The sequence below is a fragment of the Prionailurus viverrinus genome, chromosome F1 (assembly GCF_022837055.1).
Source record: "Prionailurus viverrinus isolate Anna chromosome F1, UM_Priviv_1.0, whole genome shotgun sequence".
NCBI classification, from domain to species: domain Eukaryota; kingdom Metazoa; phylum Chordata; class Mammalia; order Carnivora; family Felidae; genus Prionailurus; species Prionailurus viverrinus.
The window spans coordinates 5,262,851-5,288,265 of NC_062577.1; the positions used below are offsets into that span (position 1 = coordinate 5,262,851).

Consider the following 25,415-nt stretch of genomic DNA (forward strand, 5'->3'; position numbering starts at 1 on the left):
ACATTTGTGTCAATGCTGTTAAAACCACAGTTTTAAGATTGTGTTAAAGCCAGTCAGGAAATGTGGTCACTGTGGAGATTTGTCAGTTGCTAAATTTGAAGAATTGACTCACAGACTGACTTGAGGTAACATAATGTGGACAACGTGAGGAACAGCAGAGGGTGACAAAGAGCTCAATGTCCCCAGTGTGGCCACACTTGACTGGGTGTGAGCACGTGTAAGGACGGTTTAACGTTCACATATTTCAGTAATAAGTGAATGCCACCATCAAGTTTCAAGATAATTCAAATTTCTAGTCTTAGCTATCACTTCAAAGGGGATTGTTTTGGTAATTTTACATGATAAAAAAAATATAGAAACCGATGCTAGGGCTTTAGAAAGATAAAATAAAGAAGTCTGAGTTCACCCTGTTCCGTGACCTGAATCATTCCTTCATGCTCTCCACCCACTAGAGGAACGTGTAAGAATACATTTCCAGCCATGTTCTTGGCTTAAACAGTGTTCCTGAGATTTGGACACAAACAGCCCAGTTGGTGCACATTTGAGAACACAAGCAAAGAAGAAATGGTCCACTCTTACCTTCCCAATGAGGGAAGATATTGTACTGAATACATCTTTGTATCTCCCATAGTTTTCACTAATGGTTGGTTGAGAATAAACCAAAGCCATTCACACTTACTGAGCCATGAACACATTCAAAGTTAAATATAAATGTCCTTGGCAACATCGTAATTACGGGAAATGTTTTAGGAGAAAAAAAAAATATTCCCTTGAACAAGGTTTGTGCAAGATTGGAAGGAAATCTACTGCAAGCATTCAAAATACGGGGATGAAAATCCAAAACCTGGGGAAAAAAATCGAAGTGGGTGCCATAGGGGTAGAGAGGAGCTGGACCAGAGGGTTTGCTGGGAAGCATGAGTCCTGGTGTTGGAAACACTGGGATCAGGCGACGAAGGGTCCTGGCTGAGGTTTGCACTTGAGTCGAGGCCTGAGAAGTCTTATTCAGGGCTTTTAAAATTCCGGGGGCACTCACTGTGTCACAGGTGGCAAGGCATATGCAGGGATGGCCACAGGGATGGTCAAGGCTGAGTAAATAGTATATATTTCAAGGATGAGAATATTTCTAAATCACTCAATTCTTCCTTATATTCAACTCCTTCCTGTCAGAGAATCTGGGAGGCTCCTAGTAGACCAGACAGATCTAACGCCAAATGACGTTAGATGTTGTCAACAATTGAAAGGAAAACCCTTCTCTGCAACCTCTGCTGTCTCCCCTCTTCTCTCCATTCCAGGGCTGTCTTTCATTCCCTCCATCGTGGCCACCTTGTCATTGTAAGGAAGGGTACATGGAACAGAAGAGACTTAGGGGTCAGGTCACACAGATCCTTGTCTCCTGGGGTAAGGCTATCATAACTAATGTGTCTAGCATTGCCTTGTTAAAAATATACCGTTTATAGTGAATTATATTGGTTCCATCAATGATATAAGCTTTTGTTTCAAAATACATGCATCTATGTTTTTAAAAATTTAGTCACTTTTAAAAAGTATGAAGTAAATAATAGTATTATGGGGCTATTGAAGATATCTTCAAGGTGATATATTGGGTTTTAAAAGCTAGGTCTAGGGACACCTGGGTGACTCAGTTGGTTAAGTGTCCAACTCTTGATCTCAGCTCAGGTCACAATGTCACCATTCATGAGATGGAGCCCTGAGTAGGGCTCTGTGCTGACAGTGTGGAACCAGCTTAGGATTCTCTCCCCCCGCCTCTGCCCCTCCCCTGATCACACGTTCTCTTTCTCTCTCAAAATAAATAAATAAACTTGAAGAAGGAAGAGGAGGAGGAGGAGGGAGGAGGAGGAGGAATAGGAACCCAGGCCTATTCCATTCAATCTTCAAAAAAGTCACTCCACGACGGACTCCAATCGCGCATGTGGCCAAAGCGAGAAGTACTTTCCCATTGGTCATTCTTCACCTAAGCAGCATCCAAGGGCATGTCCCTCTCCTGGAGTGCAGGACTCCCCTGGAGAGCACACCTCACTCTCATCACACCAGCCTGGCTTCACCCGTCCCTCACTGGCTCACCTCTGTCTCTCTGGAAGGCTCACCCCCCTCTATGCATCTTTGGTCCCTAGAATTGCTCCAGGTTTGGTCCCAGGGTCCTCTTTGGGCCCTCTCTGTTTCCTCCCCAGCCATTTCAGCTGCACATTTAGCTTAAACATTCTTCAGCATTAACTCACGCATCTAGAACTCTGCCCACATAGCAACACTCCCCTTTCCAGCTCCTGTTGGACATCTCAGAGGCACCCCAATCTCAACATGCCCCAAAGCCCAAAGTCAACCTGGCCCTGAGACAGGTCTTCCATTTCAGTTGATGACAATACAAGCCATCTGGTTACTTCAGCCATACGTCTAGGAACCGTAATGCATCAACTTGTAATGTATAATCAGTTACCAAGTTTCCTCCATTTTCCTTCCCAAATAACATTCCCAAAGTGCCCAGTTTGTAAATCTGCACCGTGACCACTTGGAACCAACCTTCCCTCTTTGCTCCCTTAAATCACTACAAGAGCTCTGCTTCCAGGCCATTCTCCACATTCCTATCTGAACCGTTTTTTCAGATTGAAGATGTAATCCATTATGCTCTGCTTGGGCCCTTTCATGTTGCCTTTGTGATAAAAATCACGCTGCAGGGCCCATGGGCTCCAAGGCTCTGCAGCTCCATTCCGCACCCCTTCCCTCCTGGCTTTCAATACTGAAGCCAGCACTTCTCCCACCACGCCATACCCTGTTGTTAGTCACCCTCTTCCCTCTGCCTCAAACACTTCCCTAGTCCCCACCCCCATCTCTGCCACTGCCTCACTTTGCCTGGTTCGTGCCTATCCATTCTGGAAATGTGTGCTCAAATATGGCTTCTTCAGGAAGCCTTTCCCCACCTGCCTCTGCATCCACTAACCCAAACCCCCTCACAGATCCTCCCCGAGCACAATGACCCCCCTTCACTGCATGCACCACAGTTGTGTGTTCTGTCATCACGTGCCTCCCCACTAAGCTGTACGTGGCCTGCACTAAGAGACCTTGTTTGTTTTTACTTTCCTGGCACATCCCTAGGACCAGGGATGGGTGCCTATCATGTGGTAGGTATCCAATAAATATTTTTGGAGTGAAAAACATGAATATATTATATCGTGAAGCCACAATAATTGTCTCCATTCTAAAGATAGAATCTGAAGCTCAGTGACAAGAAGGAAGCTTCCAGAATCAGGGTGCTAGGATTCAGCTGACTCAGGTGACTCTGTGTGATGGGTTCAGGCTGAGTGAACTCTGGGGCCTCAGGGCTTCAGACCTTCCTGGAAGGCCATGTACAAGCTCCCCCAGCTTCCGAAGATGCCCGAAGTGGGGCTTCTCCCAGACACCAGGACTGCTGCCCAGTTGGACAGGTCAACCCTGAGTGCAACAGGTGCCAAAAACAAGAAATGCCTCTGGCTCTTACAAACACAAGCTCCCGCTCCTTCCTGCAGTCCTTCCCCTCCCGTTGCAGGGCTCTCTCCTCTTCCATGTTAGACTTCCTTTCTCTTTCTACTCTCCTGTGGCTAAGGAATTGGCAAGCCCTGGAATGCCTGCACCAGAGAATCTTCTCCCCGCCCAGGTGGAACATTGGCACCTGTAGGTTGAGCCAGGGAGGAGGAACCACCGACAGGGCCTGGGAGCCCGTCAGGTGGGGCCACAGCTCTTCCCTCTGGCACCACAGCGTCTGCAAACAGCCTGCTGGGCCGCTGTGTGAGCAGCTCGGTCTTCATGTGGCTGCACAGCGTGGGCAGTGGTGGACACCCGGACTGTCTGTCTTGTGGAGAGAGCTCTAGCACACTATCTGTCCTTAATCCAAACTCGGAGGCTCCTTACCTAGAGAGCACTATGCTAAGTGGTATAAGTCCAAGGGAGACAAATATTGTGTGATTTCACTTATAGGTGGACTCTCAAAAAAAAAAAAAAAAAAAAAAAGACAAACAAAAAAACCAAACTCATAGCTACAAGAGAACAGGTTGGTGTTGCGGACGTGGGAGTTGAGGAGTGGGTGAAAAGCGTAAAGGGAGTCTGAAGGTACAAACCTCCGGTTATAAAATAAGTAAGTCCTGAGGCTGTGATATAGAACATAGTGACTATAGTTAACATTACTATATATTCGAAAGTTGCCAAAAGAGTAGATCTTGAAAGTGATGAGTCACAAGTAAAAAATAATTTAAGTCTACGAGGCGATGGGTGGTAACTAGACTTACTCCGGTGATCATTTCGCGATATATACAAATCCCAAATTGTTACGTTGTCCTCCTGAGACTAATACAATGTTATATGTCGATTATACCTCAATAATAATAATAACAATAATGATGGGGCTCCTGGGTGGCTCAGTCGGTTGAGCTCAGGTCATGATCTCACGGTCCGTGAGTTCGAGCCCCGTGTCAGGTTCTGTGCTGACAGCTGGGAGCCTGGAGCCTGCTTCGGATTCTGTGTCTCCCTCTCTCTCTACCCCTCCCCCGCTCATGCTCTGTCTCTGTCTCTCTCTCTCTGTCTCAAAAATAAACATTAAAAAAATTAAAAAAAAGAAATAATAATAATAATAAAATTTGGGGATCCCTTGCTGAAGGGATAGAGGTTCTGTGCATGTGAAGACCTAAGCTTGGAGCTGCTAGGGAAACGTTTCAGGAAGTGTTTTCCCTGATAGCAATGGCTCTATTTTAAGCTAACTTGTAAAATTCTAGAATGAAAAACATTATATCATAATGGGTTTTGGTGGCATATAGTCATAGGCTCAAATCTCACCAGCTGAGGGATTCTCGAGCAAATTACTTAAACTTTCTGACCTTCAGGTGTCTTTTTATCTCTTTTCAGAAGGATTAAGTGAGAAAATGGATTAGCCTGTCATGTATAGGTAATGTTAGCTTCCACCCCCAGCCTAAGGACATGCATGATATGATTCCATGAGTGAAGGTAACAGTGGCAAACCTGAATAAAGCCTGGGGAGCATGCTGAGTGACACTGACCAAGTCCCCTGGCCAGGGCTGGAGCACTTACTCCCCAGCTGCAGGGGTGTTCAGGAGGTGGGGTGGTAATCAGTGGAAGGGGCGTGTGCTAGAGACATAGTGTATCAGGCATTCGAGAACTAAAAAACAAAGGATAATTATAGGGATGATGGGGCCCCGTAACTATTGCTGGGGGCTATGATGCTGTCCAGAAAGTAAGAGAAAGACTAAAATTGATTAGTTATCAATTAAAGGCAAAGTATAAAATCCAGAGGGCCTCCTTGAAAGAGATTTCCGTCTCTTTCAGCTGGAGGACAGAGGAACTGAGTTTCAGGGCCACAGCATGATCACAAGAGGAATAGAACTGCAGAGAAGGATGAATTCTCAGTGTAGGCATGTCTGCTATTCTGAGGTCAGTGTCCTGGTTGGAGCCTGAGATTTGAGGTACATACACGTGGTTCAATTAATTTGAAACTCTTGAGCCCCTATGTGCCCTTGAAAGATCTGGTCTGCTCTTTCCAGGTAAAAGCTAGTTTTTCTCCCTCCCCTGAAGATCATGCAGAGACAGTCACCTTACAGGGGAACATGCGTCCCTGATTAGCAACTACCACACCTTTCCCACTGGCCATTATGCTAATAAATAGGTTTAGTTTGACATAAGCAGCTGGGTAAATTGTGACCTAAACCTGGTCATTAGCATAAAATGGCCAGTAGGAGAGGTGGGGTGTATCTTCCTCTCAGAGGAGATGTAGGACTTAACAAAAAATACCCCTGGAGCCAGGAGAGAACATAGAGGTCTTGATTCTAAATGTGCTGGATGAGAGGTCCATGTGGTGGGCAGACATGAAACATAAAGTTAGATAAGGGAGAGGTTACTGACGTGAGAGCATTTCCCTGTTGCAAGGATTTGATATCCCGGCAAGGAACATAGAAGATGATGCCACTTCCATGATGTTTTAGGTTGGCTCTTGGAAGCTCAACCAAAATAGAAGCCCCACTGTAGCTGCTCTGCCAGATGTAAGATACTAACATAGCCTCAGATACGTGGTATATGGCCCACGATCTTGCAAGTGCATTCTTTTCCATCCCTATCGAAAAGAACTAAAAACATTTTGCATTTACTTGGAGCAGATAATGCAAGGCTATTTTAGTTCACCTACCCTCTGTCATATGATAGTCTGGAGGGAAATAGATTCTCCAGACATCCCAAGTAATATGGCATCCGTCCAACATATCAATGATATGATGTTGATCCATTCAAATGAGCACGGAGTAGCAAGTACATTGGAAGCCTTTTTGAGGCACATTTATACTTTCCAGAGGTGGGATATAAATCTTTCAGTGACTCAGGGGCCTGCCTAAGCTATCAAGCTTTTAGGGAGTCTGTGGTCTGGGTATGTTGGGACATCCTTTCAATAGTCAAGAACAAATTATTGTATAGCACACCTCCCACTACAAAGAAGGAAATGCAATGCTTGATTGCCTTTTCTGGGTTCCAAAGACAGCATATTCTGCACTTGAGAATATACTAGAAGACATGTTGCCAGCTTTGAGTGTGGCCACAGCAAGAAAGAACTCTGTAGCAAGTAGCCATGTCTCTTGGACCATATGACCATGTAGACCTCATGGTATCTGTGATGAAAAAGGATGCTGTGTTGGGTTTATGGTCAGTCCCAATAAAAGAGTCACAGTTTAGACCCCTAGGGCTCCAAAGCATAGCCATGTCACCTGCAACAGAGAATGATTCATCATTTAACATTAGCTGATCATGGACATTAAGACCTGGCCACTATGAGATAGATTTTGTCAGACCCAGCAACAGTCCATCAGGAAGCTGAAGGGGTAGGATTAGATACACAGAGCCAAAGGCACAGAACACTGCATTTGTGGGTAGCCCAGACCCCTGTGTGATTTGCCACTGTTGTGCCCATGTGCTTCCTTCCTTCACTCTGGTTGTTGTTGAGGAGGGTCGTTTACAATCCATTGACAGAGGAAGGAAAAGGCTGCCCTGAATTCACAGGTGTGTAGGCTCAGTATATGTGCAAGGTGCAGGACGCACCAGCCCCATTCCTATGCCCTGGAGTCAGCGGTGAGAGGCAGCCCTGCCCCCAGGCAGAGCTTTGGGCAATGCACCCAGTCATTCACTTGGGGTAAATACAGATTCCTGGGCAGCGGCAGAGGTCCTGGCTGATTGGTCAGGAGCTATGAGAAGAACATCTGAAGAATGGGGACAGGGACATCTAAGAAAGAGGTATGAAGACACACCTATGGGCATAGGTGTGAAGTGTGGAGGTCTTTATAACACACATGAATGCCAACAGAGATCTACCACCAAGAAGGCATTAAACAACTGAGGACACAGAATGATGTGGCCAGTCATCCAGTTGGTTTCGGGCACTAATACCCACTTTTCCCAGCATTGGAACAATGACTGCGTGAAGGAATACCCATGGTGGCAATTCCACGGGATGGAGGCTAGGCACGGGCCCGGCAGCATGAATCCCAACTCACCAGATCTAGCTACCACTGCACTGTTGCCACATGTCGAATCACCCAATGGAGACTGATGCCAGAACCCTGAGAGCATGAAGTCCTCAAGGAAGTCAACCAGTTACCCAATGGCGACAGATGCCATCAGCCTCATTTTACTGCTAGAAGATGCTGCAAATGATCTGAATGTAACCAACACATAGTCTGGATAGGAGTTTGTCTTTCCTGCATGCAGGGCTTCAGGCAACACCACCATGTGGGCACTTCTCTGTGTTAGACATTTGCATGCAGATAAATCCATTTAACTTTATAGAGCATGAACTGTATGTCCAGCTCTGTGCTAGGTGCTGGGGCTGCACAGACAGACAGGGTCTTACCCTCAGTCGTTGAATAGCTATTGTGTATTACTTTTGTCCTTGGGACATGATAGCAAAGTACCAGCACTGAAATGATTTCATGGGCTAACTAAGCAAATTCTGAGCTCAAGTGACTTCATCGTTCAGTGGCTAATTTGGGACTGGGCACCAGAAACTTCTATTTCTTTGACGATCTGACTCAAAGTATTTTCATCGATGTTGATCAGATAAACAAGTCTTGCTGGTAAGCAGCATCTTAAAGGGCACTTGATGAAGAAAACAAGATGGAATGAAGTGAATTGGAATTTCAGCTTTCTACCTTGTGGATGTGAACATCGCCTTCCCACCTGGAGTGAGTCTTATCTAGGGTGGGAAGTTTCGGGCATCTCTGCAGCAGAGAGGTCCCCTTTGCCGCTCATCTCCCGTCTGGCTCCCCTGGTGCCTCTGTGAAGCCACAAAGTCCAGGCAAGTTTCCCTGGAGGAGTCAGGTGGCCTTCTGCGGCCACCTCCAGAACCTGTCCTGTCTGAAATGGACACAGTGATAGAGACTTCCTTCTACTCAAGCCCTCCAACCTGCAGCGGCCACTTCTCGGAGATGTACACGCAAATCACTTCCATATGGCGGTAACTTTCCACACCTGTTTCCTAGGAATAAATGCTTGTCCCCAGGAAGGATGAATAAGAGTGGCCACACTAGGATAGGATGGGAAAGCAAAGTGGATCTGTCTTAGTCCCTCTGTAAGCCCCAAACATCTAGATTTGCCCAGGGACAGGCCTGGTTTTAATCACACTGGAGAAACGGAATCACCTCACTCCTCAGGAATAGTTAAAATCATCCCAGGAAAGCATATGAAGCAAGGTGAGGAGTGGGGTGGTGGCAAGATCAAGAGCCTGGTGGCTCTAAACTTTGTACATAGCAGGGGCTTAGGGCAGCACCCCCCCCCCCATAGTGGGGGTTTGGAAGCACGCTGATCCCAGGGGGACGCTGCACTTCCACAGGCTTCCAGGCATTCGATGCAATCCGCAGACAGCCACAGGTCGAGAAATGCAGAGATGTTTTGTGAATGCTTTTATTCACATAGATAAATGTGAATTTAATCCAGACCAATGGAGAGTACACTCCTCTCCTTAGGAGACTTAAGGAGAACTTGCAGCTTCAGAAGTGGGGACAAAAGGGCGAAGTGGGATCCTGGAATCCAAAGGATGAGACTTTTCAGAAGGAGAAGATGCTGACAGATCAAAGACCAAATGAAACGAGGATTAAAAAGAGGGGTTTGTATGTGTTACTGCTGACCTCCCAAGAGTACACACTGATGTTGGGACAGACTCCAGACCGCAGCTGAAGAAGGGGACAGGCAGTGAGCTCAGTGGAAAGAGTGAGCTCCGACAACTCTTGCGGAAGGTTCCGGAAGCATGAGCAGAGCGGACTAGACTACAGGCTATGGGACTTGGGTAGTGAAAGAACTTGTGTTCCTGAGCCCCACTGTGCCATGCCACATATACATGGACACCCCAGAGTCCCCCACATTTCATCATCACACAAACCCACGAGATGAGCAAAAAAGCATATTCGTGTCACTAATGAATAACATGAGGCTCAAAGAAGTAATTGGGACCCAAGTCTCTTTTCAAAGCTGTCCTTTCCATGACAGTTACATGTCTGGTAGAGTCATGGGAAGATTGGTTGCTATTTTAAGGCGGTGGGGAGAAATAAGTCTTCCTAATCCCACTGCAAGCGCCCTACATCTCATCTCACCTGCTCTCTCTCCTCCCAGGAGCTCTGTCCAGGCCCCAGATCAGAGGAGAGTGGGGTGGGTGAATCAGAACGACCTCAGCCATCTCATCTTTCATATGCCTTGTCTGCGAGACAGGTAGAGCTCTGAGAAGAATAAAGCTGGATTTTGTTTATTAAAACATCAATAGCCAGGACTCCAGATCAAGCCTGCACTCTTGCTTCAGCCATTTACCACGTGTTATTCCTATCTCCTTCCCCCACAGTCCTTGTAGCATCGACATTATGTGGCTTTGGTCACCTTCTGGCCGACTGAGTCCTGCCCCTCAGCCCCAGGAGCATGATGGGGCTACACAGCCCCCACGGACACACTGCTCCCCTCAAAAAAAGACGCTTTTCCACAAAAGAAAAATGATCTAGCCCACTCTCTTCCTGAATGACAATACACTCTAGGAATATTGCCACATTTTGTTTTCTTCCCAATTCCCTTATTCCACTACCCCCTTCACTCCCATTCCATCCGGAGAGGTAGGCCTGGCTGAAATAATAATCCCAGGTGCCAGCTGAGAAAGCCAAATGCAGCTCAGTTAGGAAACATCTCAAAGCCCTAATAACCAAACACTGCAGCTGGGACTTATTTTCCCCTGGCCCCAACCCAGAGCTATTTCCTTCGGCCTTCAAACCTCTGTGCACGTCCACGTTCCCAGCCTGTGGGGGGTTGGGGAGGCCCAGTGTGGGGGGATTTGGTGCCGGGCCCTGTGCAGGCACCTGCACAGAAATGAGTTCATTCAAGTCTCGCTTCCACTCTGCATGGGGGGAAAAAAAACCATTTTAATCAGGTAAAAATAACCAGTTCTCAACAAGGAAAGCCATATCAGTAAAGTGAAGTGATTCATCTAACTCCGAAATTGAGGTGGTAGAGGGCCAGGCCCAGAGCCAGCTTTGCTGGTCCTGGGTGTGGGGACCACTCTTGGAACTGGACGGTCTGGAGGGGACTCCACCTCGGTGTACCTTGCCAGGTGTGGATATGCAAAGTGCGCGTCCTGCCTGCCCTTCCCACCCACAAGGCGGCTGAGGTTTAAGTGAGATTGTGCATTTGAAAGTTGCTTGACTACAGACGTGCACGGCCTGCGCCCTTTCTAAAGGGCATCAGAGGGAAAGAGAGAGGATGAGGCCACTGGTCAGTGAGGCCATCATTTCATCACTCGATGTCCATTCCTGATGATTACGCAAAGCACTGAGATTCCCACTCTTTGATTCACGAAGTAAACATACAGGGTGTATCATCACCTTCCTATCACTCTCTGTTCATTCAAAAACTCTTCACTGTTGAGTGACTCTTCCAGGAAATAAGTACAGGGAATGTAAACCGTCTGTACATTCAGAGTCCAGAGGTCTGCCCGGATGATGGGCGTACATGTCTGGAGGCAAGCCCTGGATGCTGGGACCTAGATCTGTGTCTCGCCTCTTACCAGCCATTGGATCCCAGGCAAATCAGTTAACCTTCATGGGCCTTTGTTTCCTATCTCTCTCTCTCTCTCTCTTTTGGAGAAAGAGAGAGGATGAGCAGGGTAGAGGTGCAGAGGGGGAGAGAGAGAGAGACAGACAGACCAACAGAATCCCAAGCAGGCTCCATGTTCAGCACAGAGCCTGATGCAGAGCCAGAGATCATGACCTGAGCTGACATCAAAAGCCACTCTTAACCGACTGAGCCACGCAGGCACCCCTGTTTCTTATCTCTTAAAGGGAGATCTCTGGGGTCACTGGGCTTCCTTCTCTCCTTTACTGCAGAGAAGATAAAATGTCAGCATATACTAGAGTGTAGCCCTACCTTGTACCAACTCCGAGTTTTAACCTCAACGGCCTCTCTTACTAGCTGTGTGACTTTGGGCAAATGCCTTTCCCTTTCTGATCAAAGGTTTCTTTCTGTGAAAAATGACAAGGTCTGTTGTGAGAATTAAGCAGCCTACTTCAGCATTGGGTGGCCCCATCCTGGCCACCTTCAAGATAGCTCATTATGGAAGCACAGGAATGTCCTTAGCACACAGCTCTTTGACCTCTCCAGAGTCCTCAGTGCAGACCTAGTCTGCTTGATTACACAGCCCCTGGTTTTGCTGTGAACCCTAATTTCTCCAGCAAAGAAATATCTTGAACTGATCATGAGCAAAGTGGCCTTCTCGGACCAGCAAGCAGGTGGCTGTTCCAGGTCCTTCCTCAGGACTGACCTCCTCCTGCCCAGGGAGGGGGTGGGGAAGGCGGGTTGGAGACGCCTGATGTCACACAGCCCTACATAAGGGCCTCCTTTAGACTCCTGCGGGTGGTTTGGAAGCAGCTGAAGGAATGAATTAGGTCCTGGTTGTGGGATTTTTTTTTTTTTTTTTAAGTCAGACACAGACACAGCTGTTGAGCAAAATGCAGACTCCACAGAAAACCCAAAGCCTCAGACCCTTCAAGCAGAGGAAGAGTTTAGGTAAAGTTCTCAGAGTCGCTGTCTGGGTTGCCAGAGAGAGGGAACAGGATACAGGCTTCTCTTGCTGTTTACTTATTCTTTTGTCTTTAAAATATTCACAGCAACCAGACAAGAGGAAGTTGCTGGAATCCGGGCAAAGTTCCCAAACAAGATCCCGGTAAGACTCCATTGTGCTTTTTGAAAAGGAGTATGCCTTGTGTCTTGAAACAAAAACAAAAACAAAAGCCCAAATATAACAAGAAGAACAACAAAAAAAAAAATCCCCACTGGCTCTCCCTGTTCTAAGTTTCTAAGGCAGTGAGAGCTCTGTCACATTCTTAGGGGTTGACCCTCTTGACAGGTGATAGTGGAGCGCTATCCCAGGGAAAAGTTCCTGCCTCCGCTGGACAAGACAAAGTTCCTGGTCCCTCAAGAGCTGACCATGACCCAGTTCCTCAGCATCATCCGGTAGGTGACAAAGTACATGTGGAGGCATGTGCTGGGCTTTTTCTGTTTGCTTTGTTAGTTGGTTTGGTTTTGAGGATGGGAGCATTCTGGAAGAGAGGGAAAAAACTTTCTCTGTGACTCACCTTTTAGCATCTGTAGTGCCCAGGAAAGATGCTTTGAGAACTAATCCAATTTAAACAGGCGGGGGAACCCCACAGATAACAAATCTAAAGAGAGTAACTTTTCTAAAATGTTTCAGAGGTAGTGTTGGCTCTGAAACTAGACCGAAGGTGCCTTTCCTCTACGTGCTGTTTAAAGCCCAGTCTGCATTTTCCCAGGGGAGACACAGTACCTTTAAAGGGTGTGCGCACCAGGGGATTGGGGACCTCTTCAAAAGGCAAATACTCCCTGCACTGCTTAGACCCTGGGTGGCAGAACAGGGAAAGAGTACCCACACATGCCCCTTCCTTGGGTTAAGGCACAGTGAAGAAAATGGAGCGATTTTTAAAGTTTCAGAGGGTTACGTAGTGTCACCCGACACATGGATGCAATAAAAGTGACTTGGGAGTAATGTGAATACCACCCGGGCGGTAATTCTTCACAGGGTTGAAAAGTCCGGTGAGGCCAGCCCTTGCAAGCTGCCTAGATGCTTGTTGCTTGGAGAATTCATCATGAATGTGTGTTGCTCTCGGTTCTGTTTGTCTTGATGAGTTCTTTAAGAGCGTCCTGATTTCCTCTCCTCAGGGAAGCTTACGTTGGCCCAGTGTGAACAGAGGTGGCTAAGGGAGCATGAAAGTTAGGATTATATCCCAACATGTTGATGTAACATCGTGTGACCTCCCCTCCCCCACCTCCCTCAGAAACCACCCTTTGAGTTCCGAGAGCTATTCTTTTTCTCCGTCCCAGACAAGAGTCATCTCCTTTCCACCAGCCCTGACCCACTCTCCATCCCAACTTTTGATGCTCCAGGATGTGTGTGGAGCATCAGTTATGTTCTGGGTTCTTTCTGGGCTCTGTCTTTACAGCAGTGAAAGAATAGACAAAATTCCTTGTCCACAGCCTCCTCCTCCAAGGAATGCCACAACCCCCATGGAAAGAGAGCATGGCCAAGGACAGGAGATGGGGGTGTAGACTCGAGGAGCAGAGTTCCTTGCAGAGCTGAAGGGAACAATGTGCTTGTTCCCAGCTCCACCCATACCCACTGCAGAACACTTCTTTTTTACCCAAAGACAGCCATGCAGTTGTCAAAGCCAGAATCTCTGGGGTTATTTTAGGAAGGATTATCTAGTTGTAAAATTAATCAGCTTCCAGCCACCTGTGTCCCAAAGCCACATGGACCTGAAGGTTCAAAGCTTTGAGGCCAGAGTGGGCAGGTTGGGCTGCCTCTGCAAGCAGAGCACATGGAAATGTGCTGCAGGGGGTGCAGAGCCCTTACCTGGGTGTCTACATCATCACATCGTCCTCCACTCCAGGGTGAGCCAGGCTTCAGACTGACCTTGACATCTACAGCATGTCCAATTGCACTTTGCTGTTTCTCCATTTCCTTGAGGTGGGGGAGAGATGGCCAGGGGCAAGTGGGTTTGGGGGAAGGGCACACTTGGAGGCAGCAACCTTCTAAAATGTCATCCCAAGGCTGTTTAACAGTGAGATGCTGGAAGATATTGTAATCACCTTTGTGTGTCTGGGGCTGTGCAGACCTTTGGTTTAAGAGCAAAGAGCTTATTTGCTTAGCATTTTGGTGTTGGTATGTCCCCTAGTAAACGATAGGATCGCCTCACCCTTTTGGCCCAACTGGGAGGACTTATGGTATTTTAAAGCTGCAGGAAAGGAGTAGGGAGCAGTTCTATCTTCCTGAGTGTCATGATCCTGCAACCCTCTGGGATGCTTCCCAGGCAAACTGAATTAGAATCTCTAAGTGTGGAGTGTAGGAATCTGTATTTTCAGCAGGCACTCCTGGGTCATTGTCAAGTTTGAGGACCATTCCTAGAGCGGGGAAGTGGGCTCCTTGGGTAGACATGTTTGTAGTGAACAAACAGAGGTAAGTCAGGCCTTGGGTCAGGAGCCCATGCGCTGCCCAGTTAAAGTTTCCCTTTCCTGTCCCCCCCCCAACCCCCCGCCCAGGAGCCGCCTGGTCCTGGGGGCTTCTGAAGCCTTTTACTTGCTGGTGAACAATAAGAGCCTGGTCAGCATGAGTGTGACCATGGCAGAGGTCTACAGGGACTACCAGGATGAGGACGGCTTCGTGTACGTGACCTACGCCTCCCAGGAGATGTTCGGCTGCCTGGGCTCCGGGAAGACCCTGCCGTCCTCTGCAGAGCATGTCTAGAACCTGTTCTCAAACCTGCGGAGACATGGACCAGCCCCAGTGTGTGCGGCAGGCAGTGATCAGCACCAGCCATCACAGGGGCACCTAGCCACCCCTGTCTCCTTTGTGAGGCTCCCATGTGCTCCATGTAAGATGGCATGCTGGCTCTTGGGAATCATGTAAATAGGAAGTCCTTTCTAAGTAGATCTTTATGGTTTTGTGCGATGAGCCGGAGAAGGATCTAAGTGTCTTCTGTGGTGGAGGCCGGCAGGCTCTTGGGGAGTCTGGTGTCACCCCGTGTGGGCAGGAGTCCTGTGTGCGCTCGGTCATTGGGAACTTCGGCCTGAGGACGGGTCTCAGGGGAACCCCCGCGTTCTTCAGGGGGCAGGGGTCCTTATCTATGTCGTTCCGGAGACAATTATTGTATTTTCACAGCCTTCACTCCACCTTCTTTTCTCTCAGATTCTGTTTTATCTGTTTATACCATATGGATTTATGCCAAAGATACAACTGTTCAATATAAAGTCACTTAACTCGTACGTGTTTGCTCTGTGCCAGCTATGTAAGCAGGTAACACATGTCTTAGTGTTTCATCACAACTCTCTCTGGTTAATTATCATTATCACCATTTCACAATGAGGAAACTGAGGCCCAGAGAGATAAAACATATTTTCCAAATTCACACAACACGATCTGCTGGGACTCGAGCCCAGAGAGTCTGGCTTTAGAAGCCACACTCCTAGCCCTCTGCGAGGCCCTCCATCTGATGAGGTTGCTCTGCGAGTTCAGACTGGCTGCTTGAGCCACAGAGCCCACTTTCATCAACTTAGCCCACCAGGGAGACTTGCAACCTGGGGAGTGTAGCAGAGCTCGGAACTCATGGAACGAGTGACAGTGGGTGTTTGGGTTAGCAGCTGCAGCACCAAGTATGAGCACTCCAACTGTGCATGGAGGGTATTCGTCAGGGAAGGCTTTGTAGGGTGTTCCACTTGAGCTGGGTTTTGAAGCACGGATAAGAGTTTGTCTAGAAAGGAATTTTATTTATTTATATTCAACATACATTTATTGAGCACTTACTGAAAGGGAAGTCCTATCCTAGGTGCTGGAAAGACAACACTGACCAAGACAGGTAAGGTCCCAGACCTCAGGGGTCACAGTTGATTCTAGGAAGGGAAGAAGGACAGTATTCAAGATGAGTTTCGATGCTTATAAGTACAATAAAGGAAAACAAAACAAAACAGAAGGTAATTAGCAGATTTAATCCTTTATGTAGGAGGGTCAGAGAGAGCTTCTGGGAGGGAGGAACTTTCACTTGGACCCGAATGATGACAAGGAGCCAGTGGTGGAGGCTAAGCATGCCAGGGGGAAGGGTGGCTGTGAGGTCCAAAGGTTTGAGAGCTTTACAAACGGAAAGGGTTCCAGCGTGGTTTCAGCCAGGGAAGGGGAGAGAAGCTAGGCAGGGGCCAGTCCTACGGGGTCGACTTTGCTAAGGTGTTAGGGTTTTATTTTAAGGTTGGTAAGTGGGAAAGGAGAAGCATTCTAACTGGAGAGAGAGAGAGACAGAGACAGAGACAGAGAGAGACAGAGAGAGACTCAGTGAAGGTGGGATCTCCCTAACATCCCCCAGTGGCACTGAGATGGCCTTTCCCCTCTGCTCACTCCTGGATCCGTGGATCCGTGGATCCATCGTCCTGCTCCAGGCTGCATTTCACTGCTCCCAGGCACCAGCCAGCCCACTCTCCTGCCCGTGGCTGTCCTTCCCATGCCCAGCTTGCCTGGTCTCCTGCTCTACTCACTTCCTCTAACACCCATCCATCAAGTCCTCTCTGCCATCTGCTGAGTGAAACAGCGCCTCCCAGATTTGTTCTCCAGATGTATCCTTTGCTTCACCTTGAGCAGTGAATATTCTTCCTAAATGAGTCCATTTCCCAAGATTGACTTTGACTTTGAGAGCTGGTTGGCCCTGGACATCCACATAACTGGCCGTGCCCGGGGCTGGTGCTCTTGCTCCCAGTCTTACCCATCCCTGCGGCTGCTCTTGAAACCAGCATCTAAGATTATCATCCCTCTGGATTGTAGATGGGTGAGCTGCTGTGCTCTGTTTTGTCTCCAAGACCCTTCCCGATATGGCTTCCCTCCTGCATCGACCTCAGGCTGCCTCGTTTGTGGTGGACAGTGTCCAGTTTCCTGCTGTATAACCAACAAGCCCAAGTTCAGTGCATGAAACCATCACGGCTTTTTTGCACTTATGGAGTCTGTGAGTAAAGATACCAGAAAGTGCACAGTGGCAACAGCTCCCTGCTGTCGGGGGACTCAGCTGGGAGACCCGAGGGCTGGGAGTGACTTGAACGGCTGGGAGCTGGGATCATCTAGAGGCTTCTTTGGTCTCATGTCTGACTCCTGGGCTAGGATGACTCAAGGCCAGGCCCAGCTGAGACAAGAGGAGCTCCATGTGCCTCTCCCAGTGTGGGTTCCAGGATGGCCATCCTCAGAAGGAGAAGTGGAAGGGCATGTGATCCGAGGAACCATCACCCTAGATGATGAAGTCCAATTGATTTTGGTCCGTATTTTTTTTCTTTATTTTCTTAGCATCTACTCAGATGCATAAGATTAAATGGCAATGTGTACCTCTGTAAATTATGACCACTTTTCTGTTACAGTATTCATCTTTGTCTATTGATTTTTACGAGCTCACAAAGTTGAGTGATTTGTATACCATATGTATTAAAAATAATTACCCAGTTCCTTTGGTCTTGTTTATGGCAGACTGTCTTACATAACTCCTTTTTATTCTTCTGTGATCTTTTCCTTGTGGATTCTGAGTTCATGCTCTCAATAGAAAGTTTCTCCTAACTCCGCGATTATAAAAAGTATATACCCATCCTGTGTTTACTTCTAGCACTATGTTTCCATTTTGTTGACATTTAAGTATTTGAATGAAGTGGAATTTATTTTGGTAACAAAAGAAAGTATGCAGTTTCAATGCTTAACCAAGTGTTACCAGCACTTTTAATAAGCTGTCCATGGGTATTTGAATTCGCTGTGGTTATGCGGTTTTGTCTTAGTACGATAATAACAAAAGAATGCTTAAGAACAATGGGCTGTGGCCTTCCTTTTTTGCATTCCGCATGGCTTTTGGTAATGCTAAACACATTTGGCTAATCAATGCTTGGTGATAGATTAGAGAACCTGAGCTGTCCACTTCAGAGGGAGATACTAGAATGATGGGATTGTACCATTGCTTGTTTTTACAATGATCAGCTCATCCAGGAAACCATTTTGGTTTTAGTGCCTATTTCTGTGCAGGAACCATCCTCTTCCATAAAACCAAAGAGGATCAGATAAAAATGCATCTGCTGATGTCACAGCTATCACAGAATCTACAGCTGATCTGATGCACTTGACTGCCTAGACCAGAGATAAGCAAACAGTAGCCTACTGCCTCCAGCCATCTGACATGGGCTATTTTTGTAAGTACAGTACTTCTGGAGTGCAGCCATGCCATTTCTTTACCATGGGCTCTGGCTGCTACTGTGCGACAATGACAGAGTTGAGTATTTGTGACATAGACCGTATAACCTGCAAAGCCAAAAATGTTTACTGTCTGACCCTTCACAGAGGAAGTTTGCTGATCCCCTAGTCCAGGTTTACAGTATAATTTTAGCATCAAGATGTCCTGGGGGATAAATCACATTAAGAACTTTCTTTTCATTGTTGTTGTTTTGGTCCTATATAAGATGAGAAGGAAATTTCCCAGTCTCTGGATTCATTGATTTTGTGTTGCTAAGTCTTTGACTGGAGGCGCCGAATGTAGACACATAGAGTTCTCCACTGGCCAAAAGGTACTCCTAATCATGGTTCATATTCACCAGTCTCCTCCAGGCCCACTCACCCTTCATTTGCCTCTGAAATATGGATGGGGGACTTCTAGTGTGAACTGTTTCCTTTCGGGAACAAAAGAAACCAGTTCATACCCATTTCCCAGCCAACTCCCTTTGGGTTAGGAGACCTCAGCTGCTCACAGCACACAGGCCCATCACACAAGACTAAATCCAGGGCAGGGCTTTCAACCTGTGCACAACTGGAATTTGGGTAAGTAATTCTCTGTTGTGGAGGCTGCCGTGGTATCATAGGAGACTAACAGCACCCCTAGCTTCTGTTTACCGAAGCCGGTAGCACTGTCCCCTCACCCCAGTAGTGACACCAAAAAATCTCCAGCCATTGTCAAATGTCCTCTGGGGGGTGAAATTGCTCCCTGCTCAAAACCACAGTTCAAGTTCACTCTAGACCAGAAGTGTGGTCTGTAGACAAGCAGGTCAGCCTGACCTAGGAGTTTATTAAAAATGCGGAAGTTCAGGGCTGTCTCCAGACCCATTGAGTCAGAACCTACAATCTGTCAAGATCCCCCAGGTGATTCACGGGCACTTTAGAGTTTGAGAAGCACAGGCCCAGACATTATGGGTAGTAACAGCCCTGAGGCTTTCTCCCCCCTCTTCAGAAAGTGCTCCACCTACACCCTCCTATCTCAACTTTGTGAGCACACAATTTGGCACACACACTCTGGTGTCCTGGGACGAGCCGGAACTTTGTCATCTGACAAACCTAGGTTCAAAAGAAGAGTCTGCCCCTGTGTGTCTGGGGGATTATTTAATCGACGTCAGTGCCCTCATCCGAAAAATCTCTCGTTTGTGTTTCAGAACACGTGGGCCTTCTGAGCAGGTTATTGACGAAAAATCAGCACACTTTTGGTATCAAAGTTTTTAAATCACATATGAACGTTTCTCACAAGTGATGAAGTCACAAAGGCAGCAAGGCTCCCCCTAGCAAGACCATACCCGGAGCGGCTTCCTCTACCCTATGAACTCACTAGTTCAGAACTCAAGGGTCTCCATTGACATTTATGTCAGAGCCGACAAGTGCCACCAGGTGGCGCCAACACCACTTCATTAGGTTTAGAAATTGCCAAGCATTTTGCTGCCAATAAAGCTAAATCCCCCCAATTTTAAAGTCACTAATGGGGTAACTCCCCATTAACTCTGAAAAGGCTAGCTCTAGACAAAGAGGAAATCAGACATAAATGTTGGGGAAGAGTACACAGAACATTATATGTGTCTCCTTGACGTGAATGCTAACCAGCCCACAGGAAAGAACTGCTCAGACGTTAACGCTACAAAACATCAGGAAGGAAAGCAGGGTCCTCCGAAATCCTGGTGCTGCCATGGAAACCAGAACCATCATAAAGACACAAATGGCCCAGATGGATTCTGGGAGCAGGGTTGGAGAGTGAGGACCATGGGCCACCATGTGGGAAAGGAAGTCAAGAGAGGGATAACAGTAGAGAATTAGTAGTAGCAGAAATAAAACAAGTCCCAAATGTCATTTTACCTTTATTTGATGCCTTTTATCAGAAGATACGTGCTTCATGAATATTAGTCCTCCTCCAGCACCTAGTTCAGAGAGCTCAGCCACACCCAGGCATCCTAGGCACTGAGTTATGGTATTAGAATAGCTTTTCAGTTCCTAAGATTAGATTAATACCTGCAAATCAACCGTGTAGAACCTCTAAGTCAACAGGAGACCAGAATCTGAGTTGGGGGTGGGTGGGGTCAGTGGGCAAGAATTTCCTCGACTAGATTCAGCGTCTGTGATACTTTGGAAGAAACGGGTGCTCCAAATGGGGAACAGAGGATTTTCAGTCACTGAAAACGACCAGCCCCAATGATAAAACAAAATGGACAGTATCTTGTGAACTTAAGTATCATGGTTCCCTCTAGTGCCACATCGTTTTGGCAGCAACCTTCGATTTGGCCCTCAAAGACATTGCCTTGTCTCCTCATTCTGTGTCTTTGTCACCTCTTGCCAAACGTTTCATGTACTGGTTCATCCTTTCTTGCTTGTGCTCTATTTTTATTATCTTTTAAGCATTTCAGGGTCATTGTTCATGTTCTTTCATGTCTGGAGTGTCCCCCCCTCTAGGGATGACATTTTCCTGCTTGTCCTTCAAGATCCAAGGCAGCTTCTTGACTTGGTTCTGTGCTCCTTCCATTTCATCGATGAGTCTTATTTATTTGGGAGTTACAATGACCCTACAATTCATAGTCAATATTCACTAAGATCTTGAAAGATACTTATTATTGTTATTATTCCCATTAAGGATGAAGAAACCCAGGTCAAGAAAAGTCAAATAAAATTCCTAAAGGCACAGAGCCAATAAGCCTACAGATCAAACTCACATTTGTATCATCCTATGTTTCAAACATTGCATGGGACATACTTACACTTAAAAAAAGAGGGGGTGGGGCGCCTGGGTGGCTCAGTCGGTTAAGCGTCCAACTTTGGCTCAGGTTGTGATCTCATGGTTTGTGAGTTCCGGCCCCGCATGGGGCTCTGTGCTGACAGCTCAGAGCCTGAAGCCTACTTTGGATTCTGTGTCTCCCTCTCTCTCTGCCCCTCCCCTGCTCATGCTCTGTTTCTCTCTCAAAATTAAAAAATAAACATTAAAAAATTTTTTAAAAAAAAGAAATTTTGTTTATCTGAAATTGAAATTTAACTGTGTGTCCAGCATTTTTTATTTTCTAAATCAGGCAACCCCATGTGTGGCTCTAGTATGGGCTGTGGATAGCCTTGCACCTTAAGACTCTATGTTACACAGTAAATTTTGAACAAATAGAACTACACCCACCTTCTGGGTCTCAAACTTTCCATGGGGTATTCCCCACTTTGATTCACTGGAAAATGCCAGCTTAATCTTTAAAACCAAAGTCAACTGGCTTCTACCACCCCAGGTATGGATGGCTATTCCCTCTGCCCTTCCTGCACACATACCTTGTGCCTACATTTATTATTGCTTTTTCTACAATGTCTCAATTATTATGATTAGTACCTTGCCTAGGAGAATCAACATAAACTAAGATTGCACGTGTGAATTAAATACATGAATGAATGAATAAACCATCATGAAGATAATGAACATATTCTCAACTTCTTTGTATTTACTTTTCAAATAGACTCCTATCCATTTGGGGATAACAGGGTGGTTGCTAAAACACAGAAACATGAGTTAAGACCCTGGAATGTCTTCCATGAAGATGTCGTAATGAAAAGACCCAGATTTTGGAGTCCATAGTATGTTCAGAGAAATGACTAACAAAACTCAGATACTTAAGTCATGAAATCAGATCAAGCGAAGGGAAAGGTAATGAATAACTACAATATTTTTTGTGATCGTACTGAAGACTGCTCAGAAAACGTGATTTTTCACCTTGAAACCTAAAGAAATTACCCAGGTGAGTGTGGAGTGTGGAGAGGGGAGAGGGCTGGCTCTGTGTGTAAGGATGGAGTGGGGGTGGGGGTAGAAAAGAGACTAGAGCTGCCCCTTTCTTTAATCTTCAGGACTGACACGTTAAAAAAAAATTTTTTTTTTAAGTTTTATGTATTTTTTTGAGAGAAAGACACCGCGAGTAGGGGAGGGGCAGAGAAAGAGAGGGAGGAAGAGAGAATCCCAAACAGGCTGCACACGGCCAGCACAGAGACTGACACCGGGCTCAAACTCACAAAATGATGAGATCATGACCTGAGCTGAAACCAAGAGTCAGATGCTCAATCGACTGAGCCACCCGGGCGCCCCACCGAAATTGTTTTTTAAATTAGATTTGGAAATTCCAAGTCCCTTCTGTAAGAGAAGCCAAATCTTAGGGTGTAGTACTTTTGCACAGCTGTGAAGACATTTTCTGAGTGGCCTTGTAGTGACCTATTCTGGGGGAGACTGACTTCAAGGTGCAGTGTGGATATCTGTCTCTGGCTGCAGAGTCACTTAAATAGAAAGTTCTCAGGGCACCAGCGTGGCTCAGTCGGTTAAGCATTGAACTCTTGATTTGGCTCAGGTCATGATCTCACGGTTTGTGGGTTTAAGCCCCACATCAGGCTCTGTGCTGACAGTGCAGAGCCTGCTTGGAATTCTGTCTCTCTCCGTCTCTCTCTGCCCCACCTCTGCTCGCTCACTCTCTCTCAAAATAAATAAATGAACTTTTTTAAAAAGTAGGAAGTTCTCTGTCTCCAGCTATAGATCTCGGGGCCCTTTTAAGTCCTGATTCAAGCTGGGATGATCATTCCTTAAATGACTTTGAGGTTAAACCTATGGCTTACTCTCAACTTCTGGAAAACTACCACTGCCCCCAAATCAGTGTGGACATCTCTCAGTCTGGGTCTCCCAGTCGTTCTCCTGAGTCACTGAGATCCCGGGATCTGCTCAGCACTCAGAGCCACAGAGAAGCCCCAACCAGCCAGAGGCGAGGGCCCCCAGAAGTGGTGAAAACCTCGAGTTGGTCCTTTGTTTCCACTGGGAAACAAGGCAGCTGGGGGGACCGAATGTTCTTGAATATGATTTGGGAGCACTTCCTGTGTCTCAGGACCGTTTTAAACACTTTCTGCCATCTTACTTGGCTCTTAGACAAACTGATTTAGTTTAAATCAGTTTCAGCCAGTTTGACCTCTTTTTATACCAGCAGGTATTTGACACAGCTAAAAACTGCCCAGGGGACTGGGAGTCAAGTAATCCTCAGTCAGACCCGTTGAAATAAATAAAATTGTAGCTGGCATAATGAAATGATGAAATCCCGGGGGATTGCCTCCTACAGTTGACCTAAGAATTCCAGTCTTGGCTGATTACAGGTTCCCGTCCAGGGGAGGTTGAAACTGCCTTTAGGTGAGGTATTCAGTCTTGCTTTACTGACATGCAGCCTTAGGATAGGTCCCATCATTTTGGTCCCGTGCAGAGTGTACAAGTGACTCGACTACAAGAACCAGGGAGGCGTGCGCCAGACAAGCTGGCTACTGACAGGGCTGTGAACCAGCCTGGAGCATCACTCAGCTGGGACCAGTGGACTAAGTGGCAGAAGGCAGGCAAGGGACTCGGGACTCTGATCGTGCACCAGTGTCCACAAGTAACATGGGAAGCCAGTTCCGGGGAAAACAGAGGATTTCTGTAAAGCCTCCAGGAGTCAGGCAGAAGCTGGCCTGGGGCTGGGGTAGGGGATGCCTTTGTCCTGTCCTGCCCAGTCAGGGCAGTGGCCAGTGTCTGTGTGATGGGTGATGGGGAGCCCAGGAGGCGAGGGGTGTGGACCCCACAGTGACAGTCCTGAGCAGTACCTATTCCACTCTATACAGAAGTTTCCTTTTCTAGTTTGAGGACAATCCCAACACTTTTGCTTGTTTGTTTTCTTTTCATTTTCTAACCGGTTTACTTTTTAAATGGAGACTGTAGTCCTTGAGGGTAGAGGACTGAGGGATATACAGAAATTTAGCCCTTACTGTGTGGGATCCTGAAATAAAGCAGATGAAATGAAAGTGGAAAGCAGACCGGGAACCAGAATCATGGTGTTGCATCCACACGACTCCTGAAACAGAATGCTACGGGCACCAGTGACAGTCGCAACAAAGTTTATTACACTGAGAGGCAAGGCCGACCAATCGGGACCAACACTCTTGACAAGAGTGCGGCCCCGAACAGCCGGGGTTCGGAGTTTTTTAAAGCCGATCACGTCGTTTTATCATTATTTGGGAACAGAACAGAGAAACAGTTCCCAGATGAGTTAGAAACAGTTGCCAGATGAGTCAGAGACAGTTATTGAATGAGGTGATTATTTTAGACTTTCTGCTGCCAAGTTGCAACCAGTGGATCTCCTTGACCTTGCCTCTGATGCTCTTTTCCTTGAGCTTTTGTTTCCTTCATTGGTAAAGCCTGATTCACAAGAGTACGAAGCTTGATTTACAAGAGGAAAAGCAAGGCTGTTATCTTTTGACCTCCAGTGTCAGAACAAAGTTGTTATTTTCAAGCTAGCGGTTAGCCCTCCGCTACAATTTAACCCTTACAATGGCCGCTTCAAGAAAACGTTCTCATTCCCTCTTGGTCAAACTAACTTGTTTGTAGTCTTTTTAGTAAAAGTAGGACTTTTTAGTAAGCAAAATAGGGCACCTGGCTAGCTCAGTCAGTTAAGCAAGCGTCTGGCTCTTGACTTCGGCTCAGGTCATGATCTCTCTGTTTGTGAGCTCAAGCCCCATGTTGGGCTCTCTACTGTCAGCATGGAGCCTACTTCAGATCCTCTGACTCCCACCCCCTTCCCCTCCTCCACTTGCACTCTGTCTCTCAGAAAAAATGAAAAAAACTGTTAAAAAGAAAAGCAAACTGAAATGAAACTTGAAACCAGCATTTAATGTGAAACCGTGCAAATTCCCCTGGTGGTTGACTCCCCCCCCCTCAACCTCTCTCCCCCACAGACCCCCACATCTCCCACAGTGGCCTCTGTGAAGCCACTATTGAAGCCTAGGGAACATCTTTTATTAACGTTTAGTGAAAGGAGCAAATCTTGGCTTCAATATTGACCATGTCATGGTGAATGTGCTAAGTGATTCTGATTGATGAAGTTTTGGGGTGATGGGGGCGGTTCTTGGGGTCCAGAGCCAATGGCCAAGAAAATTCTTGAAGACAATTCTTTGGTGCAAACAGGTGAATTTTATCAAAGAATGGGGACAGGATCTATGGGCAGGAAGACGTGCACTGTGAGTGTGGGAGGTGACTGTTTTAAGGAGTCCAGGGAGATAAAGTCAGAAGGGAGTTTCC

At 46.8% G+C, this 25,415-nt stretch overlaps 1 protein-coding gene across 3 annotated transcripts; it reads left to right on the plus strand.

Moving 5' to 3' along the window:
* The first annotated feature begins 11,991 nt into the window (after window positions 1–11,991).
* On the plus strand, window positions 11,992–17,541 carry MAP1LC3C (microtubule associated protein 1 light chain 3 gamma). 3 transcript variants are annotated; one of them, XR_007148179.1, is made up of 5 exons: window positions 11,992–12,066; window positions 12,168–12,223; window positions 12,407–12,513; window positions 14,614–14,945; window positions 16,877–17,541. XR_007148179.1 is itself a non-coding variant. In XM_047840657.1 (4 exons), exons 1-4 carry the CDS (start codon window positions 12,009–12,011, stop codon window positions 14,816–14,818), a joined length of 426 nt encoding a protein of 141 aa, XP_047696613.1. In that variant the 5' UTR covers window positions 11,992–12,008; the 3' UTR covers window positions 14,819–17,541. The 3 variants fall into 3 exon arrangements, 2 of the variants coding, with proteins under 2 accessions (XP_047696613.1, XP_047696614.1); XM_047840657.1 differs by having other exon boundaries at window positions 14,614–17,541; XM_047840658.1 differs by lacking the exon at window positions 14,614–14,945.
* Window positions 17,542–25,415: the final 7,874 nt, after the last annotated feature.